At 41.0% G+C, this 20,855-nt stretch overlaps 3 protein-coding genes across 7 annotated transcripts in view; all 3 read right to left on the reverse strand.

Annotated features, from left to right (window-relative positions):
* Positions 1-1,710: 1,710 nt before the first annotated feature.
* Positions 1,711-5,933, reverse strand: LOC146549464 (progranulin-like). Of its 2 annotated transcripts, none has more exons than XM_085263290.1 (5): positions 5,794-5,933; positions 3,786-3,935; positions 3,436-3,657; positions 2,394-2,531; positions 1,711-2,298 (listed from the first exon to the last, which is right to left on the reverse strand). In XM_085263290.1, exons 2-5 carry the CDS (start codon positions 3,933-3,935, stop codon positions 2,209-2,211), a joined length of 600 nt encoding a protein of 199 aa, XP_085119416.1. In that variant the 5' UTR covers positions 5,794-5,933; the 3' UTR covers positions 1,711-2,208. The 2 variants fall into 2 exon arrangements, with proteins under 2 accessions (XP_085119416.1, XP_085119415.1); XM_085263289.1 differs by lacking the exon at positions 5,794-5,933 and adding an exon at positions 4,201-4,689.
* Positions 5,908-14,126, reverse strand: fam133b (family with sequence similarity 133 member B). Of its 4 annotated transcripts, none has more exons than XM_085263285.1 (11): positions 13,971-14,126; positions 13,152-13,249; positions 12,754-12,832; positions 12,099-12,185; positions 11,961-11,993; positions 11,711-11,782; positions 10,396-10,494; positions 10,251-10,289; positions 8,246-8,338; positions 6,749-6,799; positions 5,908-6,617 (listed from the first exon to the last, which is right to left on the reverse strand). In XM_085263285.1, the coding sequence occupies exons 1-11, from the start codon at positions 13,992-13,994 to the stop codon at positions 6,522-6,524; spliced, it is 771 nt and encodes a 256-aa protein (XP_085119411.1). In that variant the 5' UTR covers positions 13,995-14,126; the 3' UTR covers positions 5,908-6,521. The 4 variants fall into 4 exon arrangements, with proteins under 4 accessions (XP_085119411.1, XP_085119410.1, XP_085119413.1 ...); XM_085263284.1 differs by having other exon boundaries at positions 10,251-10,292; XM_085263287.1 differs by lacking the exon at positions 8,246-8,338.
* Positions 14,127-15,518: 1,392 nt separating this feature from the next.
* cdk6 (cyclin dependent kinase 6) overlaps positions 15,519-20,855 on the reverse strand; it is a 39,609-nt gene continuing 34,272 nt past the window's right edge. The window contains exons 5-7 of the mRNA XM_085261773.1: positions 19,751-19,801; positions 19,295-19,430; positions 15,519-18,774 (exon numbers count right to left, since the gene is read on the reverse strand). Of these exons, the coding sequence (XP_085117899.1) occupies positions 18,622-18,774; positions 19,295-19,430; positions 19,751-19,801 (340 nt within the window). The 3' untranslated portion in view covers positions 15,519-18,621. The remainder of the gene's footprint in view (positions 18,775-19,294; positions 19,431-19,750; positions 19,802-20,855) is intronic.

The raw sequence follows: 20,855 nt of genomic DNA on the forward strand, positions 1-20,855 counted from the left end.
CTACTGCCAACACATAACTGAGTACACACAGACCTACAGAGCGAAACGTGCCTCGAAAGTGTTACGAGACTGGTGCGGTATTTATGCACAATTTTTCAAGTTCAGCTTCACGAATCAGATAGTTTACTCCTTGAAAAAACGTACAAATGTCTAAAACAGGTAAAATCACTCTCACTTCCTCACTTTTTTTGTTTGTTTGTTTTGCTTTCAAAAGTCAGTGCACATCTGCAGATAGAGGGATCACCGTGGTTGTGCATCACTCTCAGTCGCCCTCTGGAGTGAGTGTATGCCAACTAATCTCTGTATATTTTAAATATAGATATAATCCATGTAATGTGGAATAAGACGTTGATGCTAATCTTACCATTCTCTGGTAATAGCAGGCTAACACTAATGTTAGCTAATGACTAATCCTGAATAATTCACTAAGTCGTAGCAGTTTATTTAAACCATATATTCCCTTACTGGATGTTATTTGTATCCCTACTGTGTAATGCCTTTAGTTGTTAAATCTATGTTTTCTGTTGGAGAGGTGTCTTATTCTGTTTTTTTAAGATAAACGAAATGCCTACTTTAAAAACATACATTAAAAGGAGGAGGAAGAGGAAGCTCAGATGTCCCGGTTTTACACTGGGACATGAAGGCAGCCTACGTTTGTGGATCTGTGCAAAGCTGGCAGTCTGAAATTCTCAAAACCAGATGTGGCGATCCGTGCGCACATATTTAAGGTTTTGTAAGGCAGCCAGATGAATGTGAGACATTTACATGTACAGAAAGTTTTTGGAAGAGAAAATCCTCAGATTTCTGAAGCTAAACTCTAATTGCTTTGTAAATGTGTGTGCACTGGATTTGGACCATCTATTTTTTTGTGCAATTTTATGCAAATCATTTGGTTGGATTTTCATGCCTGGCTTCAATCGAGTGGGATTCAAATTACCCCATTTACCTTAAATATGATATTGTTTGGTGTGTTTCTGAAGGAAAAGAAAGCCAATTATGGTGTTAATGTTTTATTAATCTTGTGTAAGCAATATATACACAAATGTCATTATTTTAAGAGCAAACCAACCCTACTTCATTTAACTTAACTAAGTTTAACTTATATTAAAACTGTGTCGACAGCCAAGCACTGTTTTAATGTCTTTATATTTTAATCCAAGCTCATAATAAAAATCTATGACTCTCTCACACAAAAAAAATGCACACAAATCACTGCACACTGGAAATCTTAGTTTACACTTTGTAAGACCTTTCTCTCCATATAGACCCAGTCTTTACTGGTTATTGCCACACTTCTTCCTTTTGACATGTGTTTGAGTGTTGGCTGTAAAATGGAGCCTGTCTTTGTTTCACTTCCCTTTTTTTTTACCATAACTTTACCATTCCTCCTCCAACACTATTGTGTTACTGTCTTTCCTCATCTAACGGTGTTGCACCATCAGCTTCTTCTTGATTTCTCCATAATTCTAAATCTGCTGCCACCTGCAGAAACCCGGCTGTGGTGCCTGATTTGCAGCAAACTCAGCATGTCTGCTGCTATATCCAGTTGGTCAGATAGGAGACAAACAAAGTAAAAGAAAGAATAAAACACACAAAAATAAATACTTTTTTTAAAAAAAGCTTTCACCTCCCAGTCATCCACTTCTTTATGTGGCAGTGTGACCTTGCAACCGGTCACACCAACACACCAACATTTTGCGGCATGAAAACTCACATTTCTATCATTTTTATTTGGAAATGTTCTCATGTTTTAAACTTTCAATACAAAAATTTGACTTGAAAACAGCAGAAAAGCCTTTGATTTTTCAGTTTATGAAAAGAATCCAGACATTAGACATTTTCAACATGACCGCAGTGGAAATAAATGGTTGCAGGAAATCTTGTGAAGCTAATTTGTGAAGTTAAATGGTGAGAAGAAAAAAAAACAGAAGTTAAATGGTGACTGTCCAGTGACGCAGAAGTATCAATTTAAACACAAAACAGCCAACAGATACTTAAAGTAATCTTACGTGGATATAACATCAATTACCCACTTGCTGTCTTCTTGTGAAGCTGATCGGCTTCTATCTCAGATGAGGCAGTGTGTCTAACAATTTTCAGCAAAATCTTGACAAATCTTGAAGTAAAATAGTTTAAAAAATTTTAAAAATTAAAAAAAGAAAAAAAATATATATATATTCAACATTATTTGTGCAGCCCCGAGAAATCTCAAGAGTAAGAATTTCTGCATTTCAAGGAGGAGGCCTCGCAGGTGTATCCATACTCACAGCAGTGCAGACCATCTGCACAACACTGGCCCTGAAATCAGTCAAAAGTGTTTGTGTTAGAACAAAACACCAACCTTATTCCAGCAAGAGGTGATGGCATTTCTGGGATTTATGTACAATCCTTACCAGTGGGTAGGGACAGCAGTTCCACTGGCCTGAGGATGCCTGGCAGCAAGACATCCCCCCCTGGCAGTAATGTAGGGAATCACAACGAATGACTTGAGCCTCAGGGGAGCCGACGTGTGTTAGAGCTGGTTCTGGTATCTGCAAAACGGGAAGGACAAGCTAACTATTAGCCTGTTCCTCTTATCCAAAAATGAGTCCATTCATCAGTTCTCTTAAATGGGGGATAAAGTCTATCTGAGCTGTCACTCAATGTACACTTTGTATGTAGGGATGGGAATTGATACAAATTTATTATACATCATAGCATATCAAAGACATTACATTTGCGAAAACTGACTGCATGCTGTGGGTCAAATGTTTGCAGGTGCTTGCAAAGTTGCTTCAGCAGCACGATGCAGTTGTTTCTGTCCTGTATGCACTTTGCACCTTACCATTGCAATCTTGTCCTTTTAAGCAATAAAAATCAAAGTAATATCCACGTCCAAGACTGTGCCACTGTTGTCCTCCTCTGACAAGAGGAACCAATAAACAGAGTGTGCAAGCAGACTAACAACTCCAAGGAACTGAACTTTTTCTGTGTGTATGTGAGCGTGTGTGTGATTTTATCTAAAAGTCCTTAAAAAAACTGGTTTCTTTTTGTATTTAATTAATCAAGTTAAACCAGGATTTTTTTTTACTTTACTTGGCCATCTAAGGAGCAGCAGTATTTCTGAAACCCACGAGGAAAACTACACAGAGCTAAAGGATGCAAAGTTGCAAAAATCAGCAGCTGTCCAGGTATGCTCTCATCGTGGTGAGAAACAGCTGATGCACGTGCACTTCTTTTCTTGTCACATATAAAATGATTACAGCAGTCTTGCAATATAAGTGAGCAAACCCACAGCTGTCATCACATTCATGTGACTGGTGAACTCATGTGATCCTGCGTTATTGCTTTATTTATTAACTCCTTGATTCTTTGTGTAACATCGCTTCTTTTCAACAAAGTGAGGAGTTAAAGCGACAGGCAGCCTTTAAATGTTGTAAGCGCAGTGTGTCCTACCTCGTTCATGCTCTCTTTGTCCTCTGACATAGGGATGACAAAGGCAGGTACTGAAGGCAGCGCTGGCTTATAGAGGAAAGGGTATGTGAGTTTCTGTGCAGCGTCCTTCTTCACCATGGGAATGCTCAGCCACGGCTGGTCCAGTTTCTCACACAGCTGTGTCACCAGGTTACAGCGATACCCTGACGGACAGCAGTGGGCCATGTCTGCGCAGCACACTGCCTGCAGAGTGAATAAGACTTATTTCCAATCTGACTTCCAAAACCAACAACAAGCAAAACAATAAATAAAAAAACAAAACAAAGCAACAACACTAATGGAAAGTTATATTTGTGTGAATATAGACTTACTTTTGGATACTGACAGCAGCCATATCCATACTCAGTCTTGCAGCAGGTAGAGATGTCTGAGCAAGTACTCCCATCAGGACACGTGATAGAGCAAGAAGCAAATCCCCACACAAACACCCCGACTGACAACCACAGAGTGAGCCTCGACATCTGGAGGGAAGAGCATCACAGTGACTTTTTCCTTTTCCCTTTAATTCTTTTCAACTGACATCAAGGTGATATTAAAAAGTAGATAAAGTGCATATTTCTTCGCAGCTTACAAGTCAGACTTTTTGATCATATGTACTCCTGTACCTACAGTTTCACGTTCGCTTCTTTGAAAACTTCTTGCTCTCAAATTAAACTTACAAAAGAGGATATTAAACCAATAAATTGCCCATAAAAGATTTTAAAATCAAATCTTTGAGTCACAAACCTTCAGATAGGGAAGAGATTCAACAGTTTCCTGTCATATATTTCGCACTTCCACTTCGCACTGAAACTTGCATGGCTTTTTATAGTGCAGGTAAGACCCGCCCACTGAGGAGCAGCTGAGAGCTTGACTTCACATCACAGCACTTCTGTCCTGTGACAGTCATATAGCAGTTTTTAAGGTTTCTGGAACTACTGTAGCTCACGCCCACAGATAAAGCTTCTATTTTTAAAGGGAAATGCATTGTTTACTGGGAAACTTAAAGATTAAACAAGGCTTTATGAGCACACATTAACCTTTCATACCTCGCACTGTTTTGATCACAAGACCTGCCTGTGAAGTCTCACTGAGACACAGTGCTGTCACTGTGATGAGTGGGTAAATGTTCTCAAACTTTTATTTGGCCTTTACGCTCACAGTTGGTGAAAGCTTTATTTTTTTTATTATTATTGAAATCACCTAAACTACGAAATGCCAGCACATCTTTGCTCAAAGGAAACCAATACCCCCACCCCCACATTAATTCTCAGTTCCCACTTTTATACGTTAGGGAAATTACTGCATGCCAATCCATGGCTAAACGTGTTCTACTCTGCATTTTTCTATCCAGGTATGCTTTTACTGCACTGGCAGCGCATTTGGGATCATTGTCATGATAAAAAATGAAGCTGTTGCCAACCAGATGATTTCCAGATGGTATTTGCATGGTGGTCCAAACTCTGAAAGAACTGTTTTCATAATGCCATCAATTTTGACAATATATCTCAGCCACTTGCTAAAATGGCCCCAACCGTGACAGAGCCTCCAGCGATCACTCTCCTGCATTTATAGATGGCAATTTGAAGCTAAATTTTCAAAGTTCATAAGACCTGTTGCCACTGATTTTCTGTCCTGTTCTTGTGTAACTTGACATTCCCCAGCCTTTTCTCCTTGTTTCCTTTACTTAGGAATGGCCTTTTAACAGCCACCGTCCCTCTGAGACCATTTCTGATGATCTACCTGCTGTTCACTGAAGCTGAAGGGCCCGATGCACCTCCTAGGTCTTTTCCCCCCCTTTCTTAAGGATATGACTTTCAGATGGTGTTCATCTCCTGTGGAACCACTTTGTTGGTATAAAAAAAAGAATTTTATTTCTGTCAGTGTTATCTTTGCCATTTTTCATAGACTGAAGCCTAGATACAATTTAAAACTGGTTCTTTGCCAAGTTGTGTGTAGACACAAATAGGTTCATCCCTCAGGTTGTAAGGTGCTGTTTTTATGCTTGAATCATTCACAGGTCAGAGTTAAGTGGCTTAACAAACAAAAAAAAATCCTCTAAAAATGTCAGGTAGAAGCACTGGGCTGAAAGTGAGTGAAAGCCTTTCAGAAAGCCTGCAGAACTGTTGCTTGAGACCACTTGAAAAAATACGAGTCTGGCTCCTTAGAGACAAAATATGGAAAAATGAAGCTCATAACACTTTCCACAATGGTGTCACACTTTCGGCTCCTGTGGTTTCATCGGTGAGGCATCTCATTCATTTCGAGGTATGACAGATTCAAACACAAAGTCAGACTCATGGTTCAGTAACAGGCATTTAAAGTCTTAGTGAGGCTTACATATTTGTGTTTCTTTTTCCGGTTTCAGAAACAGAATGGAGAACTGGGTCCAGCAACCTGGAGACCTGCAAACAACACTTTCTGGCCTCAGTGTTGTAACTACATAACAGCAGCAAAGGTTAAAACAATACTTTATTATTGAACTCCATTGTTTGTACAACTACACTGCAGTGTAACAACTCATCTAACAAAAACAATTATCCCTTGTATTACTGTATGACTGTGCAGCTCATTTCTTACAACAATGGCCAACTTCAATATGAAGCTGGCGAGACATCTGGTCATCACGTCTACATGCATCACGCAGGCACTAGCATCAACAGCCTCGTGTAGCAATGAAAGATGTCAGGTATGAAGCACAGAGGCTAACTCCTAGAGGGCTAGCGTTCTGAAGGAGGTGGGGAGTGCCAGGCACACTCAAATCTCCAGAAAGAGATGGGGGGGGGGGGGGGGGAGTTCAGTCCTGTCTTTGAGTGAACTTCAGACCAATAATGCAGAAAAATCATGGTGGTAAAACAAAACAAAAAAGATATGCACTATTTGTTTCCACTTAGAGGGACCAGCACTTTCTTCCCAATTTTCACTTCACACATAGAAGCCGAGCATTTAGGCCTGCTGCTTCCCCTGTATAGGTGGAAATCCCCAAAAATTGGATGCGAGTAGTTTTTGGTAGTCAAAGGCAAACATGACTCTACTTTTGAGCTGTCAGAAAAATGGAAGACGTGTTTTCAGTCGAGGTCCGAGTCCGACTGAGACGCCGTCTTCTTTTTCTTTTTTCTGCCATGTTTTTTGTGCTTCCTTTTCCTCTTCTTCTTGGATTTATCCTGGAAAAAAAAAACTTCTGCATTTTAGCGACTGATTCGTCTTTTGAACGATGTACAAAGATCTACTGCTCCGCCCACAAAATCTTGTTTGCGGACTGTCTTGAAATAGGAAATGAAGTAAAATGTCTCACTGTGAATTTCTCCTTTTCCTCGCTGCTTCTCTTTTTTTTCTTGGCTTCAACCTGCAGGAGTAGAAAGTTGAAAGGTGACGAAGAATTTAAAAAAAAGAAAGGAAAAACAATTCCCCTAATATTTCACAATAGTGGAAATTTTGCAACAGCTGTAACAGCTGTGTGGTCAATCCAGGATTAAAGAAGTTGTCAAACATAAGTCTTCATGACTCCTTTATCTCTCTTCTGAATTATTAAATACAATACATGCAGTACAGATCACTGGTTAGTTAAAGATGGGCATGTGACCCAGTTTGAGATTATGATTTATTTATTTATTTTATTTATTGCATCTTGTGTTTTGTAATTTGAATATATTTATTTACTTATTTAAATTCTTAAGGCTGTTTTACTCCTATGTTCAGCAGTTGCTATTTTTAAAAGTGCTTTATAAATGAAGCTGGCTTGGCTAAGAACACCATTTAATCGGATAAAGAAACTTGACACAAAGATTGACTTCCCCCTACAGTAAAGAGACACGAGAGCTTGAACATCTGGTTGCATAAACATTTTAGGAAAAATGAAACCGATTTGACTTTTGTTCTGTATCGCTACTGTATCCAAGTACGAGGTTTAAAGAGGGACACCAGCGAACGGCCTCAATCTGACAGGGCTGAAATGTAAAAGGCTCCATTGAATAACATGAAAAATGGTTCAGTTTGACTGCTTGAATGATTAAAGTAACTAAGGCTTTGTCCAGATAACTATCAGAATGAAAAGGTAACAATTCAAGACATAAATCAAAGTGGTTCGTATTTCTATCCGATGTCTACATGTGCATCTCAGGGTGAATGCTTAAATAAGAAAATAACATCTAAATAAATAGTGCTCAAAAAGTCAGCAGACAGAAACAAACATGTGATTTATTCAAGTATTTTGGTTGGAGGCTTCTTTTATGTGCAAAACAGGAGGATCACTAATGAGTAACCGACCCCTTTGTGATTACAACAGAAGCCCTCTGAAAAACTCAGGTGACATCTGGACCAGAGCCACTACAGGTTTGTATTTACCAATTAGCTTTTTATTTTTATAAGATTATTTCTGTTAGTTTCAATTTTTCCCCTAAGACATCTAGTTTTCTGATTTTATTTTACCAAAACATTTTTTCTGATCTAATTTTAAGTTCTGTTTTAATCAGCTATAAAAAGCCTTGGTCTGCACAAACAATCCGTTCGTGTGCAAACAGCAGTGAAGACAGACTGCCATAAATATCTGACCTGAGAATAAGATCGACTCAGCTCTGACCAAAAAAAAAAAAATTATCAGGGGAGCAATTACAGTGAGGAGCTATTACATTTAAAAGCCGAGAGGACCAAATAAGCAAAAGAGGAACAAAGGATGAACAAAGAGTAACGCTCAACTACTTCAAGTCTATTTGTTAAGTGAGGCGATGGATACATTAGCAATAAAAAAATAATGACTGCAGAAATGTGTGATAGAGACAGAAATAATACTTACTGCCTCATCATCATCAGAGTCAGCAGACGACTCTGATGATGAGCCTTTATAACTTCTCTCAGCCTTCCTCTTTCCTCTACGGCTCTTTTCATCCTGATGGACACAAGATTTATTTATTTACCGTATTTTCACGACCATAAGGCGCACTTAAAAGTCTTAGATTTTCTTCAAAAAGTGCGGCGCGCCCTATAGCGCAGTGCGCCCTATGTGTTGTAAGGAGGACGTAGTAGAGAACACCATGAGAACGTTAAAGGGTGAAGTGTGGGCGTTGATCGTATATACCGGGACAATCGCACATACCTGTATAAAAGAACAGGTATGTGCATTATGCAGGACATCGTTGTTTTAACAACCCTGAAAATGGCAAAGAGACACGCTTACGAAGCACAGTTTAAACTGAAGGCCATCAGCTACGTGGAGGAACATGGAAATCGAGCAGCGGCGAGAGAATTTAAGATAAACGAATCGATGGTTCGCAAATGGAGGAAGCTGGAAAACAAGCTCCGGCAGGTCAAGAAAACGCAGCTGAGTTTCCGCGGACATAAGGCGAGGTGGCCCGAGTTGGAGGAAAGACTCGAGCGGTGGATCATCGAGCAAAGAGCGAGCGGGAGAAGCGTTTCGACGGTCACCATTCGGCTAAAAGCAGTTTCACTAGCTGAAGAGATGAACATTGAACATTTCCAAGGAGGTCCGTCTTGGTGCTTTCGTTTTATGAAACGGTGCCATTTTTCCATCCGGACCAGGACTACGATAGCGCAGCAACTTCCAGCGGATTATAAGGAAAAGCTGGCCATCTTCCGCTCCTACTGCAGCAAACACATCGGCGACAAAAACATCCAGCCCAGCCACATCACAAACATGGACGAGGTCCCGCTCACTTTTGACATCCCGGTGAGTCACACTGTGGAGAAGAAGGGGACCAGCACGGTAGCGATACGCACAACGGGGTATGAAAAGTCTTCTTTTACTGTTGTGCTTGGCTGCCATGCTAATGGACAGAAACTGCCGCCTATGGTGATTTTTAAGCGAAAGACTTTGCCTAAAGAGAAGTTTCCAGCAGAAATCATCATTAAGGCAAATGAAAAGGGCTGGATGGATGAGGAAATGATGAAAGAGTGGCTGAGGGAGGTGTATGTAAGGAGACCAGGTGGTTTTTTCCACGCATCACCATCGCTGTTGATCTGTGACTCTATGCGTGCCCATCTCACAGCCGATGTGAAAAAACTTGTGAAGCAAATGAACTGTGAGCTTGCTGTCATTCCGGGAGGCCTGACAAAGGAACTCCAACCGCTGGACATCGGTGTGAACCGCCCGTTCAAAGTAAGGCTGCGAGCGGCCTGGGAGCGATGGATGACCGGTGGAGACCACAGTTTCACTAAGAGTGGAAGGCAGCGCCGGGCGAGTTACGCCACAATTTGCCAATGGATTGTAGATGCTTGGGCTAACATGTCTGCTGGCACTGTTGTTCGAGCTTTCGCAAAAGCCGGCATCGTTTCCGAGGAGCCGCACGGCACGGAAAGTGACTCTGACGGTGAAGACAGTGAACCTGGCATGTTTGATGGAGATTTAGCGCAGCTGTTCAATTCAGACACAGAGGATGAGGACTTCCATGGGTTTAATTGATGATAAAAATGTGAGTACCAAACTCAGTTTTGCTCCTGCTTTATTTTTAAATATGCACACTTGTATGCTTGTGTGTTGTTGATGATGACGATTACCGGCAATAGAAATGTGAGTAAGGTACCGAATTCACGTTTGCTCCCGCTTTATTTTTAAATACGCATACGGTACTTGTATGCGCCCTATGGTCCAGTGCGCCTTATGTGTGTGTTAAATACAGTAAGGGCACACATAACTGAGACTGCGCCTTTTAGCACAGTGCGCCTTATGGTCGTGAAAATACGGTAAGTTGTTTCGGGAGGAAAAAAGCCAGAGGAATGCATTTTAAATCAAGTGTCACCATCAAAATGACAGATAAGTGAATAACGGAATAAAAGTAAATTACCTTATCTCTGTCACCTTCTTCCTTTATTCTTTTCCTTTTCTTCTTGGAAAAAGAAAAAAAAAGGACAAAAAATTACCACCACAGTCCATTTCTATAAAACTGCAATGAATCGACTACAACTACATGCAGCATTAGAAAGAAAAACCTTGCTTTCAGCATCTGACTCATCCTCTGAGCTGTCCGATGCTCTTCTGGATGACGACTTCTTTCTCTTCCGCTTCTTCTTTACAGTCTTCTTTTCATCCTGCACGTGCAAACAAAAACTGCAATCAGGGTTTTACTGTATGTGAAGTAAAGCAGGAATCCTTCTAAGATCCATTTAAGTCTTTATAAATCTGATCTCTCTATAATGTACAGTTTTTTTCTTGTTTTTTTTTTTTTTCTTTTACCTTTCTATTAAGGTGAGAGAAGGCAGGGAAAAGACATACAGCATATGAAGTCAACAGCCTTGTGGCACACGGGTTGACTGCTCAAGCCAAAAAACTTGCATCGCGAGTTAGTTTTGATAGTAAACTGTCATCCAGCAGACTCCAGAAATGTCCCAACCCAAACCCGTTTAATGCTACATGCCGTGCAGCTGTATTGTGTTACACTAGATTAGGTTCAAATAAAGCACATGAGATTAGGGCTGCACAATTAATCATTAGAAAATCGCGATCTCAATTCATACTTATGTGCGATCTCATTTCCAAATGACAACGGTTTAAAAAATAAAAAAAAAAATTTAAAAAAGGAAGGAGGAAAAAAAAAAAAGATGACAATTGTACCGCATTTTGATCCGGGACATAATCTGCATGAAAACAAGCGCTTACTCTTCCTGCTCAACAAATGACAAGGGCGGAGCCTTATACCACGTGATACAGAAGCCAGCTGGCAGGGAAAAAACAACGGAGAGCATGTGAGAGATGATGAAGCTGCAAAGGCCAAGAAAGTGACAGGAGAAAATCCGTCCCGGTCAACCACCCCAAACAACAATAACAGGAAGCTTATACAGCGCTTCCCTATACCCGTCGAACTCCCGCAGGCACAAAGAAATTACGGAGGCTATTACTTATCACCTGGCTAAATATATGGCTCCCATCAACACTGAGCAAAACAAGGGATTTAGGAAAATGATCAACACCCTAGACAAACGCTACACAGTGCCGTCACGTAACTACTTTTCAAATGTTGCACTACCTGCTCTATACACACAGTGTCGAGCAACGGTAGAGGCGGAATTACAAGCAGTACAACATTTTGCAGCAACGACAAAATGTGAGACATTTGTTGTTTTTATGTTCAGTCTCAACTGTTACGAAGTTGATGTGCAGTTAATAAGTGTAATAAATATTTATATTGGAAAAGAAAATCGTGAGAGAATCGTGATCTAAGCAAAAATAAATAAATCGTGATTCTCATTTTATGCAAAATCGTGCAGCCCTACATGAGATGTAAAATGAATCGTAAAAGGACCTTACCTCGTCATCTGACTCTGAGGAGGAGCTGCTGGAGGAATCAGAACTCGATGAGGAGGAGGAAGATGAAGAATGCTTGACCAAAACACAGTGGAAGCAGGGTTCATTAGATATGAGGTTATTCGATTGTTTGAAAAAACAAACTGCATTTACAGGCTTGAATAAGAGACGAGTTTAGAAAACATGCACTCTGTGTGTATGTATCAGTAACACGGCACAGCTGTTAATCAAAATACTGGAGGTCTCTCCTCACCCTGCTGGATTTCTTCTTCTCCTTCTTCTTTTTCTAAACACAAATGCCAAGCAAACGAAGCACAGAGAAACAAAAAGTGAGTAAAGGTGAGAAATAAAAATAATACTTCATGAATCTGATACAGGATTCATATCATACCTCTTTTTTGTCTTTCTTCTCCTCCTTGTCCTTTTCACTTCCGCCTAACATTTTCTCTCTGTTTTTGGCGAGTTCTTTCCTCCATCTCTTAAAAAGCAAGAAACAATGTTACCAAAATAGTATGTGGTGTTTATCCGGTAACTGTTTCAATAAGGTGCAATATTTTCATCTAATATGAATTACAATGTGGCTACAGTGAGAAACAGTGATGACGCTTCAGATGCTGTACACAATAAAATAAATTAAAAAAACCTCTCAAGCTCTCACAGTACGGGCATGTTTCCATTGCAAACACAGATTTCCCCATAGAAGGTCAAATATGTGCTCCGAGTCCATTGTATCAAACATTCTCACACTTGTACATAAACAGCCAATTAATAATAACCAACTAACCAAACAAACACATCTTTGGACTGTGGGAGGAAGCCAGAGTACCAGGAGGCACAGAAAGGCTCCAGCTGAACAGGATGTTTGAACAAGTGCACCCCTGTGCCACCCACAAATTAAATAACTTTAAGATTTCATTTGTCTTTTTAACTTATAGACAAGTAAGGCCGCCATGGAGTATTAAAAGTAAGCTAACTCCAGAGGAAAACTGTTGATTAACAGCCCAGTTCATGCCTGTTCAAATACTCTGTATATAATGCAAACGTACCTCGTTCATTTTGTCCTCAAAGTCAGCCAGGGCTCGAGAGCCCTTTTTCTTCTTCTCCAGCTGTTCCTTTAGCTCCTCCCTGATAAACACAATAAATAATTTTTTAAAAACGGATTTAATTCCAAAAGTGTCACCTTTTGGGAAAGACTGAATTATTCTAGTTAAAGGTGAGGTTAGTATTCTTATTTAGGAATCACTAATAGCTTTATTTACTTAATACTGTTCATACGCTTTAGAGTTTTGAATTTATTATAACCCCTTAACAAAGATTGTGCTGCCAGATATGTGCACCTTGACTCCTTTGGCTCTTTAATAGTACACCAAAAATGTTCTTGTGGTGATGATAAAGTGAGGACACCACTTTACACCACTAAGCTGCAAATCTGCCCTTTACTTACCATGTTGGTCGAGGTCTGCTTAAATAATCCTGAATGGTTGGCCCAGAGCCCTGTACCGGCCCCCTGGCTCGTGCAGCAGCAATGGGGTTAATGTAAGCCTGAAACACAGACAAAAGCATTCATTTCCATCCTTCTAATAGAGGGACACTTAAAATATGGCATAATGCATTGCAATTCACCAGTACTACATGCTGGATCGCTAAAATAGCTGTGAAACAGGGCAAACAGAGCCTGGGCATGGGGTTTACAGCAGGACTCTGCTACTGTGTAAGATTTATGTGTACCTGGAGCCTCCCCGAGGCTATAATATCATTGGCTAACATTAAAGGGGGAGACACTTGGAAAACGCTCAAAAGTAACACCAACATTAACATTAGCAGGCACAGCGCATTTAAACAACATTTAAAACAGGGACTGGAGTACACAAATTACAGTAGTAATCAGTAAACAAGTAGTTGCTGTATTTTCTGCCAATCAACGACGGTCAAGGCAGTTCGCCTAAAAACCTGAACTACTCCCAAATTTAGGATTACCTTCTGATGCACTAAGCTAACGTTAGCTTTGCGTCGATCAAGCTGTTTGAAAGCCTAAAGATTAAAGAAACCAATCTACACTGTTGCATTTCCAAGCTAAGTGTGTATATGCGCGGCTAAACTAACCACCGTACACAGCAGGCCTAGCATCACAATACCTAGTGGACACGTACGTAAGCTAACCAATGCTAACTGCAGCGCTAGCCCGTTTATTTTTATCTTGTTTACTAAATGTCACGCGGTATATATGCAAATAATTTTAATCAAATTATGCGGCACCACTCACCACTCGATTGTCTCTCTTGCCCATGTCGAGTCAGCAATGGGGAACAATATCCAAAAGAAAGAACAACCATTTGTGTCACCTTGCTAACATTTACGTAGCCACTTCGAGTTGATAAAAGCTCGACTGATTCTTCTTCTTCGGCTGCACAATAGGCGGCTGCCGTCGCAAATACTACACTACTGCCCCCTTCTGGAAAAGAGTAGGATTTTGTGTCAGAATCCAAGTAGTGTTGTGCGACATTGCGAAATAAGCCAGAAATTAATGCTATTACTAATACTTTTATTTTACTTCTTCTTCTGGCCGCTCCGTTTAGAGGTCACCATAGCTGATCCTCTTTCCCCCATCTCACCCTATCGCAAGCATCCTCCTCTGTCACACCAACTCTCTGCATGTCTTCCTTTTTTCTTCTTGCCTTGCAGCTCCATCTTCAACATCCTTTGTCCACTATATCCACTATGCCTCTACTGTACAGGTCCAAACCATCTCAGCCTCGCCTCTCTAACTCTAACTGCTGAACCTGAGCTGTCCGTCTGATATACTAATTTTTAATCATGTCCACTCTGCTCACTACCAGGTTGACATCTTCATCTCCACCTCCCGTCTTTTTGTCACTCATACATCATAGCAGGTTTCATTATCATCTTGTAAACCTTCTCTTTACTCTTGAGGTTATTCTTCTGTCACAAATGATCCCTACGACAATCTCCTCCCTGCCTAACCCCTTTTTCGCCTCTCTTGTGCACTGCCTGTTGCTTCGCATGGTTGACCCCAGGCATTTAAACTCATCTACCCTCACTATCTCTGCTCTTTGCTGTTTCACTGTTACACCTGTTTCCCTCTCATTCATACACATTGTGAGAAAGTATTAAAGCAGGTGGCATGTTTCAGTTCCCCTATGATATGCAGAGATAAGGAGTAGGTTGTAAAGAAGAATAGAAAGCAGGAAACTACAAAGGAACAGTTGGGGAGTGTACCTTTCTTTGTGAACGTTAGGGGGTGTGGCCTTGAATGTCATTGATAAGGAAACAACGTATTCTTTGTATGATTCGGTTTGCTGACTGTAGTGGGCGTAGGGTGGGCTCACCTGTAACCCCCGTGTCTAATCATGTGATTTAAAGGTTGCAAGATGCTTGTGGGACTACTAGATAAATATAGGGCAAGTCCCTTAAGGGAGCGCCCAGAGCCTTTATAATGAACAGATTGAGGAATTGCTCCTCAGATCCACTTGGTGCTTGCTGTGGCTGCTGTGGCTGCATCTGACTCTTCTTCTCCAGCTGGGATATCAAACGGATCGGTGAGGTCGAGAAGTGAACCTGAACATGTATTCTGTTGTTTCAGTACTTTCTCTAGTCCCACAAAGTCCGTGCATTTCCTGACCTTCTCCATCAGCACTGAAAGCAAACAGATTCGTAGCGCTCTTTCTCAGCATGAAGCCACACTCCTGCTCACTAATCGCCTCTTTCCCATTTCTTCATGTATGCCTCACGAGCATTATCCCTCTGTATTTACTCCAACCCTGATAAATAAGTCCAAACAACATTAATAAAAAGCTGCTTTTTATTCAGCTGGTGCAACATAATAATAAGACACCGATGCATTCATACACAAGTATAATGCCAATCTGAGTGATGGATGAAGCGACGTTCAAAAATAGTGACACTGCTTAGAGTTCAGCAGTGGAGTTCAGTTGTTATGAGACTGAAGAGCATTACAGATCGGTTAAATCATAAGAAAGCACACAGTGACTGTATTAACTGTAATGAGATTAAAGCAGTCAATATTTTAAATGTAAACCTCCGTGTCTAACGCATTTGTAGCTTTCATTGCATTGTAGATGCCACTTACACCAGAAATGAGTCGTTATCAAATAGAAAAAAAAAAGAATAAATCACACAGTGTTAAGCAGACATGTATTTCTGTCATGTTTGCCACCTGGCCATTAGTTTGTGGCAAGAACAGTTTATACAGGCAGTTATCTTCAGACAGTAAGAACTACAGTAACATATATTTGATAAATAGTAAAGACAGTAGATTGTGATCAATGATACGATCCTTAGACAGCTTGACAGAGAACCTGAAGAAGTTGTATTGTAGTCATTCAGTAACCCAGAGATGTGCAAACTGTGCCCGAAAGGTTTCGGACGTCCGTGGAGAGAACCTGAGAAAGTCAGAGATCGAGTCTGTGTGTGTCTGTGTCTGTGTGCTAAAAGCACTACCTGTTACGAAACCCAAAAACAAAAACCAGTGTTACAAAGTTACTGTTCTGCAAGAACTACTAAATACAAAAATACAACTCTGGAAAAACTTGCTTTTACCTCGCGGGTCAAAACTTAACTTGGATAGAACGGCACGCCAAGGTAAAATAAAGCAGAAACTGTACACAAAATATTGTGCATCACATCGTCATCAAAACTACTGGAAAATCCGTAGTAGTTCTCAACACATGGTAAAAGAAATCCATCGGAACAACCCACCCCACGCAAATAAAACAGAAAACAAAGAAACACCTCTTGCCATGCAACATTCTGCAGACCCTCGCTACTCTACGTCTATCCGTTTTAACGACATGTCTATGTGCTGACAAACGCACATATCAAAAGGTTTCTATTGTTACAGCTTGTACTTTAGAACTAGCACAATTTACTGTACAGTACCAATGCTTTTCCTTTATACATTCCTTACAACGTCAAACTATTCTTACACGGACTCTACAATCCTTTAACGAGTTGGCATCACTGGTGTAAGAACACTGTATACCCCAGCATTAAAAAAAATTAAAAAAAAAAAATCAAGTTACAAGTATATAAGACTCGTCAATAAAATTAAAATTAAATACAGAATATTAGTGACACAAAAGTGTGCCAAAAATTCTACCATGTTGAATGAATAGTGCTTGTGGGTCTCTCTTTGACACTTCCTGCAGATCTGTCTGTGCATTACGGTATGATTTGGAAAGAAATAATTGGATTTCACAATAATTATAAAACAAAGAGTTCACGATGGTACAGCTAAAAGTCATTAAAAAGTCAAAGTCTATGTAAGTGGTAGGAACAACTCCAAGATGTCTCATTGTCTCAGCACCGATATCAGCCCCGTTACGAGTTCCTCAATGTGTGCAGAAACCATTAGAATCCCGCTACTGGTCTGCAGTTACTCTACACTTCCACAAGGTGGCACCATTATTATAGGTAAAACTGGAATGATAATGGACATGGCAGTGGGTGGCTGGTTTGTGATGCCTAACAATGTCTGAGTGAGTACACGGGTACATGAGCGTGCTTATGTCAGCGGCAGTGGGGACAATAAATGTGCGTGTGAAACGTTCGTCTTCTCACTGCACACACCAGCAGTAAGCAAGCTATTTATAAAAACAAACAAACAAGACAACAAAAATAAAGAGGCAGGTGAGATCCATCCAGGCTCTGGTCTGGTCCTCTATCTCTCTCTCCTGCAGTCCAGAGTCTTTTTTTTTTTTTTCCATAGATAAGGATAAACACTGGGCATAAGGAGGTTTCCGCTCTTCGGACTCTACAGTCTCAACTCCAAATCCATATGAGGATTGGGTCACTTTGCATTGTTACACAACATTTCACATCCTGAAAGCAGCATTTACAATCCATCAGTTCGTGGAAGGATGACAGCTTGTGTGTGCAGGGTTCTGGGGGGCATTTGGTGCCATCCGTTTGACGCCATCTTCACCCGCTCCCTGCTCCCCAGAGCGTTTTATACGCCCCAGGGGGAAAGTATTTGCCCACTGCAGTCTGTTTTAGGCTTCGTTTTATATGTAACGTAAAACCAACATTAATGATGCTTTTTTTGACACTGATTATCAGAAAAAAAGCCATAAAGACAGAACATTTAACGAAGCTACCTATTAAGGAGTGCGAATGTTACCGCTCTAAACCGTGTCACACTTTGCATCAGCTCATACAACTCATTGCTTATCAGGTTTCTGGTATCAAGGGTCTCTACCTTTCAAAATAAAGTATCTCCAGGTGACTGCTGTTGTGATTTGGCCTTTATCTTTCCGGAATAAATAAAACTGAATTGAACTAATGTGGCTGAGCGCTGCTGATGGAGACCCAGATGTGCTGTTGTTTAGTTAAGATCACGCCTGCAGGGCCCAACAGCTGGAAAATCTCATTACTTGTCAGCCTGTATTTGGCACTTAGGGCAAACATTAAAACACAGCTCGGCAATCGCCCTCAATTAAAGCTTTCTGACCAATAACTAAGTGCTATAGGTTGGTGGTGACGCATCTTTGCAGGAGGCCACTGAGGCCTTGAGGAGAGAGATCAATGAAGCAAAGGATAGATTTTGAAATTCACAATGTAAACCTCATCACAGTGTGGCGTCATCATGATGGAGAAAAGCTGCAGTACTCAAACACTGATGCCTTTTCTGGACTCTTAAATATTTTCTTGAGATGGTGAGCTCTCCTGTAACCAGCTGTTTTGTTTTTACTTGATTTGAGTGGATTTGTTGAAAGGGAAACCTTTTTTTGGTAACCAGTGCCAAAAAAAAACTTTAATGTACTTTGATTTAACGCTGAAATAAAACATGACAAACTTTTTAGGAACGGTACGGTAAATACTACTTATAGCCAGGGGAACGTGGGGGGGGGGGTTAAAGGGGAAAAAAAAGAGGACTTTCAGGCACTCCTCTCCTCCATCGTGGACTTGTTGCTGGGGATGGGCTGGGCTGCGTACACACTTCTGCTGTGGCTGTCCACGCTTTGAAAGTAGGGGTGACTCAGCGCAGTGAAGGCCGATATTCTCCTGGACGGGTTGAAGGTGAAGAATTGCTGCGGGGAGGGAGAGGAAAAGAAGATAATGAGAGACCACCAAGTATAGATGCTTGTTTACATTTCTAGGTTGAATAAAATATTGCGTGCAGCTCGGTTCCCACGCTGTTTTTAAAATCAAAATCGATGCTCCAAAATGCAATAATCTTGATGAATGATCGATTATATTTGTGCTGAACTACAAGCCGAACTACAAGTTGGGTATAAATCTGCTCGATGGTGAAGTAAGCGCTTTGCTTCATGCATTTATTTTCCACACATGAGGATTTCAGGCTCCATGTTCAGAAAAAACAAGGAGTTAGAAGATATAAAATGTATATTAAAAAAAAAACAATAAAATGGTACAAGGTCGTCAAGGTTACTGACAGAAGTTGTTTTGTTAGCTTAGCTCCTCGTAGCGCTTTGGCACATAAATAAATGTGCACGATGCCATAAAGGTGACAGTGATGCGCAAGTGACAGCTTTAAAAACATTTTCCATGCAATCTTTTGGGGACACACATGAGAGTTACACTACAAACCATTAACAAGGCCCGTCCCTGCTCGTCCATGTCTGGAACTAGGTCTTCTATTGGTTTCGGGGGCCGGGGTGTGAAGGCACTCTGTGGCAGGGCTACTTCCTGGGGCCAGTCTTCTGCCGAGGGTACCCCAACAACACTGTGGAATCATACAGATCATCAGTGTCTTCATCATCGGCAATGGGAAGCATTCACCACTTAATTCCAGTTCAGAGCATTTTTAAGGATTATCCATGAGTGTTGGTAAAGACTGGGGGGGCACGAATACATGCACCCCAGAAAAGCAGTGTGGGTTCATCTGATGGGTTTTTCATTAATTAGAAAAACAGTAGATGAGTGCATGTTCTGCCCTTAATGTTTAGGCAAAGGTTTGACTGAATCTTCCAAAATTCCACTGAGTTGAAAGAAAATATAACCGAGCCTGAGGAGAAATGGAAAACAAGAGTAGTCATTACTTACTCAAAAATCTTTCCAAGCTGATCAACATCCGAGTTTCCTCTAAACAGCGGCCTAGAAAACAGAAATTATAAAAAGGGTTAGTTTAGTTTCTACATATTATGTTGCAAAAACAAAACAAAACCCGGAAATGCAGAAAAAGTAAAATGTAAAGATTCGGTTCTCTCTTTTGTAACCTGCTTTAGATAGGAGTCATTTTCCCATGGTACGCTGTAAGACCAACAGCCCTGACATATAAGCTTTTGGCTCGAGGAATGTGGGACTCCGATGTGAACGTTTTGAAGTAGCCACATGCTCGCAGCTCCATCCCAGGAAACAGGGATTGTGGAGCAGTGTTGGTGGTGCTGCTGAGGATGGGGAGGGAAGGAAACGGGGGATGAAAGGAGGGAGGAGAGCGGCAGCAGGGCTGCTGGTGGTTCCTGTGGCTTTGGGCAGTCTTCGGGTGCCCGTGCTTGGCATGGGATCAGCACAGATTCCAGTAGTCATCATCAGCACAAGCCTGGCAGTCGCCACACGGGACAGAAAAAGCCTTTTTATCCCGTGTGTGTGTGTGTGTGTGTGTGAGAGAGAGTGCGAATGTCTGCTTTTGCTCTTGCTGACTGAAAGCGTGGAGGAAATTGGGAGGAAAAGGCGTTTGAAAGAAAAGTTGGATTATCCTAACAGAGAAAGAGGTATAGGAGCTGGAGCTTCCTGTCAAAGTTCCTCTGAGGGGAAATAAGGAGGTCCTGTTGTCACAAGAGGGGACTTGTTTAACATTGCACACACCACCACTTTTAGGCTAAACGAGATTAATATTTCTAAGTGTTCCTCACAAAACGAACACACAAGGCTCAGAAGGGGAAACAGCTCTCTCTCTGTTTCTTTTTTAAAAATACATTCCACTTCTTTACTGTGTTTGCTCACCAGCAGATGTCAATGTAGTGCCAGGGTATCATCATATAGATGTGCCTTTATGCATGCCTGTCTGCATTTTGTATCCAGGCCTTAGTACACCTCAAGTGCACCCCACTTAACTGAACTCAACAGAGACTGGTTTAGCCACCATGTGCTCCTTGTGCTTTCCCACTTGCAGGAAGCTTTGCATAGCTTACACCCACACTTTCCTACA

This window comes from Mchenga conophoros, linkage group LG22 (assembly GCF_057382185.1).
Source record: "Mchenga conophoros isolate Kocher_MC1m ecotype Shallow Benthic linkage group LG22, M_conophoros_male_GT1.1, whole genome shotgun sequence".
In the NCBI taxonomy this organism is placed as follows: Eukaryota; Metazoa; Chordata; class Actinopteri; order Cichliformes; family Cichlidae; genus Mchenga; species Mchenga conophoros.

What these genes read in the sequence shown, in the direction of transcription:
- LOC146549464 (XM_085263290.1), bottom strand. Translation starts at nt 3,935, where the DNA reads ATGTCGAGGCTCACTCTGTGGTTGTCAGTCGGGGTGTTTGTGTGGGGA. An exon ending in GCTGCTGTCAGTATCCAAAA is followed by an intron (nt 3,658 to 3,785) that starts GTAAGTCTATAT and finishes TTCACTCTGCAG; the next exon opens with GCAGTGTGCTGCGCAGACAT. An exon ending in ACTGCTGTCCCTACCCACTG is followed by an intron (nt 2,299 to 2,393) that starts GTAAGGATTGTA and finishes GACTGATTTCAG; the next exon opens with GGCCAGTGTTGTGCAGATGG.
- fam133b (XM_085263284.1), bottom strand. Translation starts at nt 13,994, where the DNA reads ATGGGCAAGAGAGACAATCGAGTG. An exon ending in AGCAGACCTCGACCAACATG is followed by an intron (nt 12,833 to 13,151) that starts GTAAGTAAAGGG and finishes TGTGTTTATCAG; the next exon opens with GGAGGAGCTAAAGGAACAGC. An exon ending in AGAAGAAAGACAAAAAAGAG is followed by an intron (nt 11,994 to 12,098) that starts GTATGATATGAA and finishes ATTTGTGTTTAG; the next exon opens with AAAAAGAAGAAGGAGAAGAA.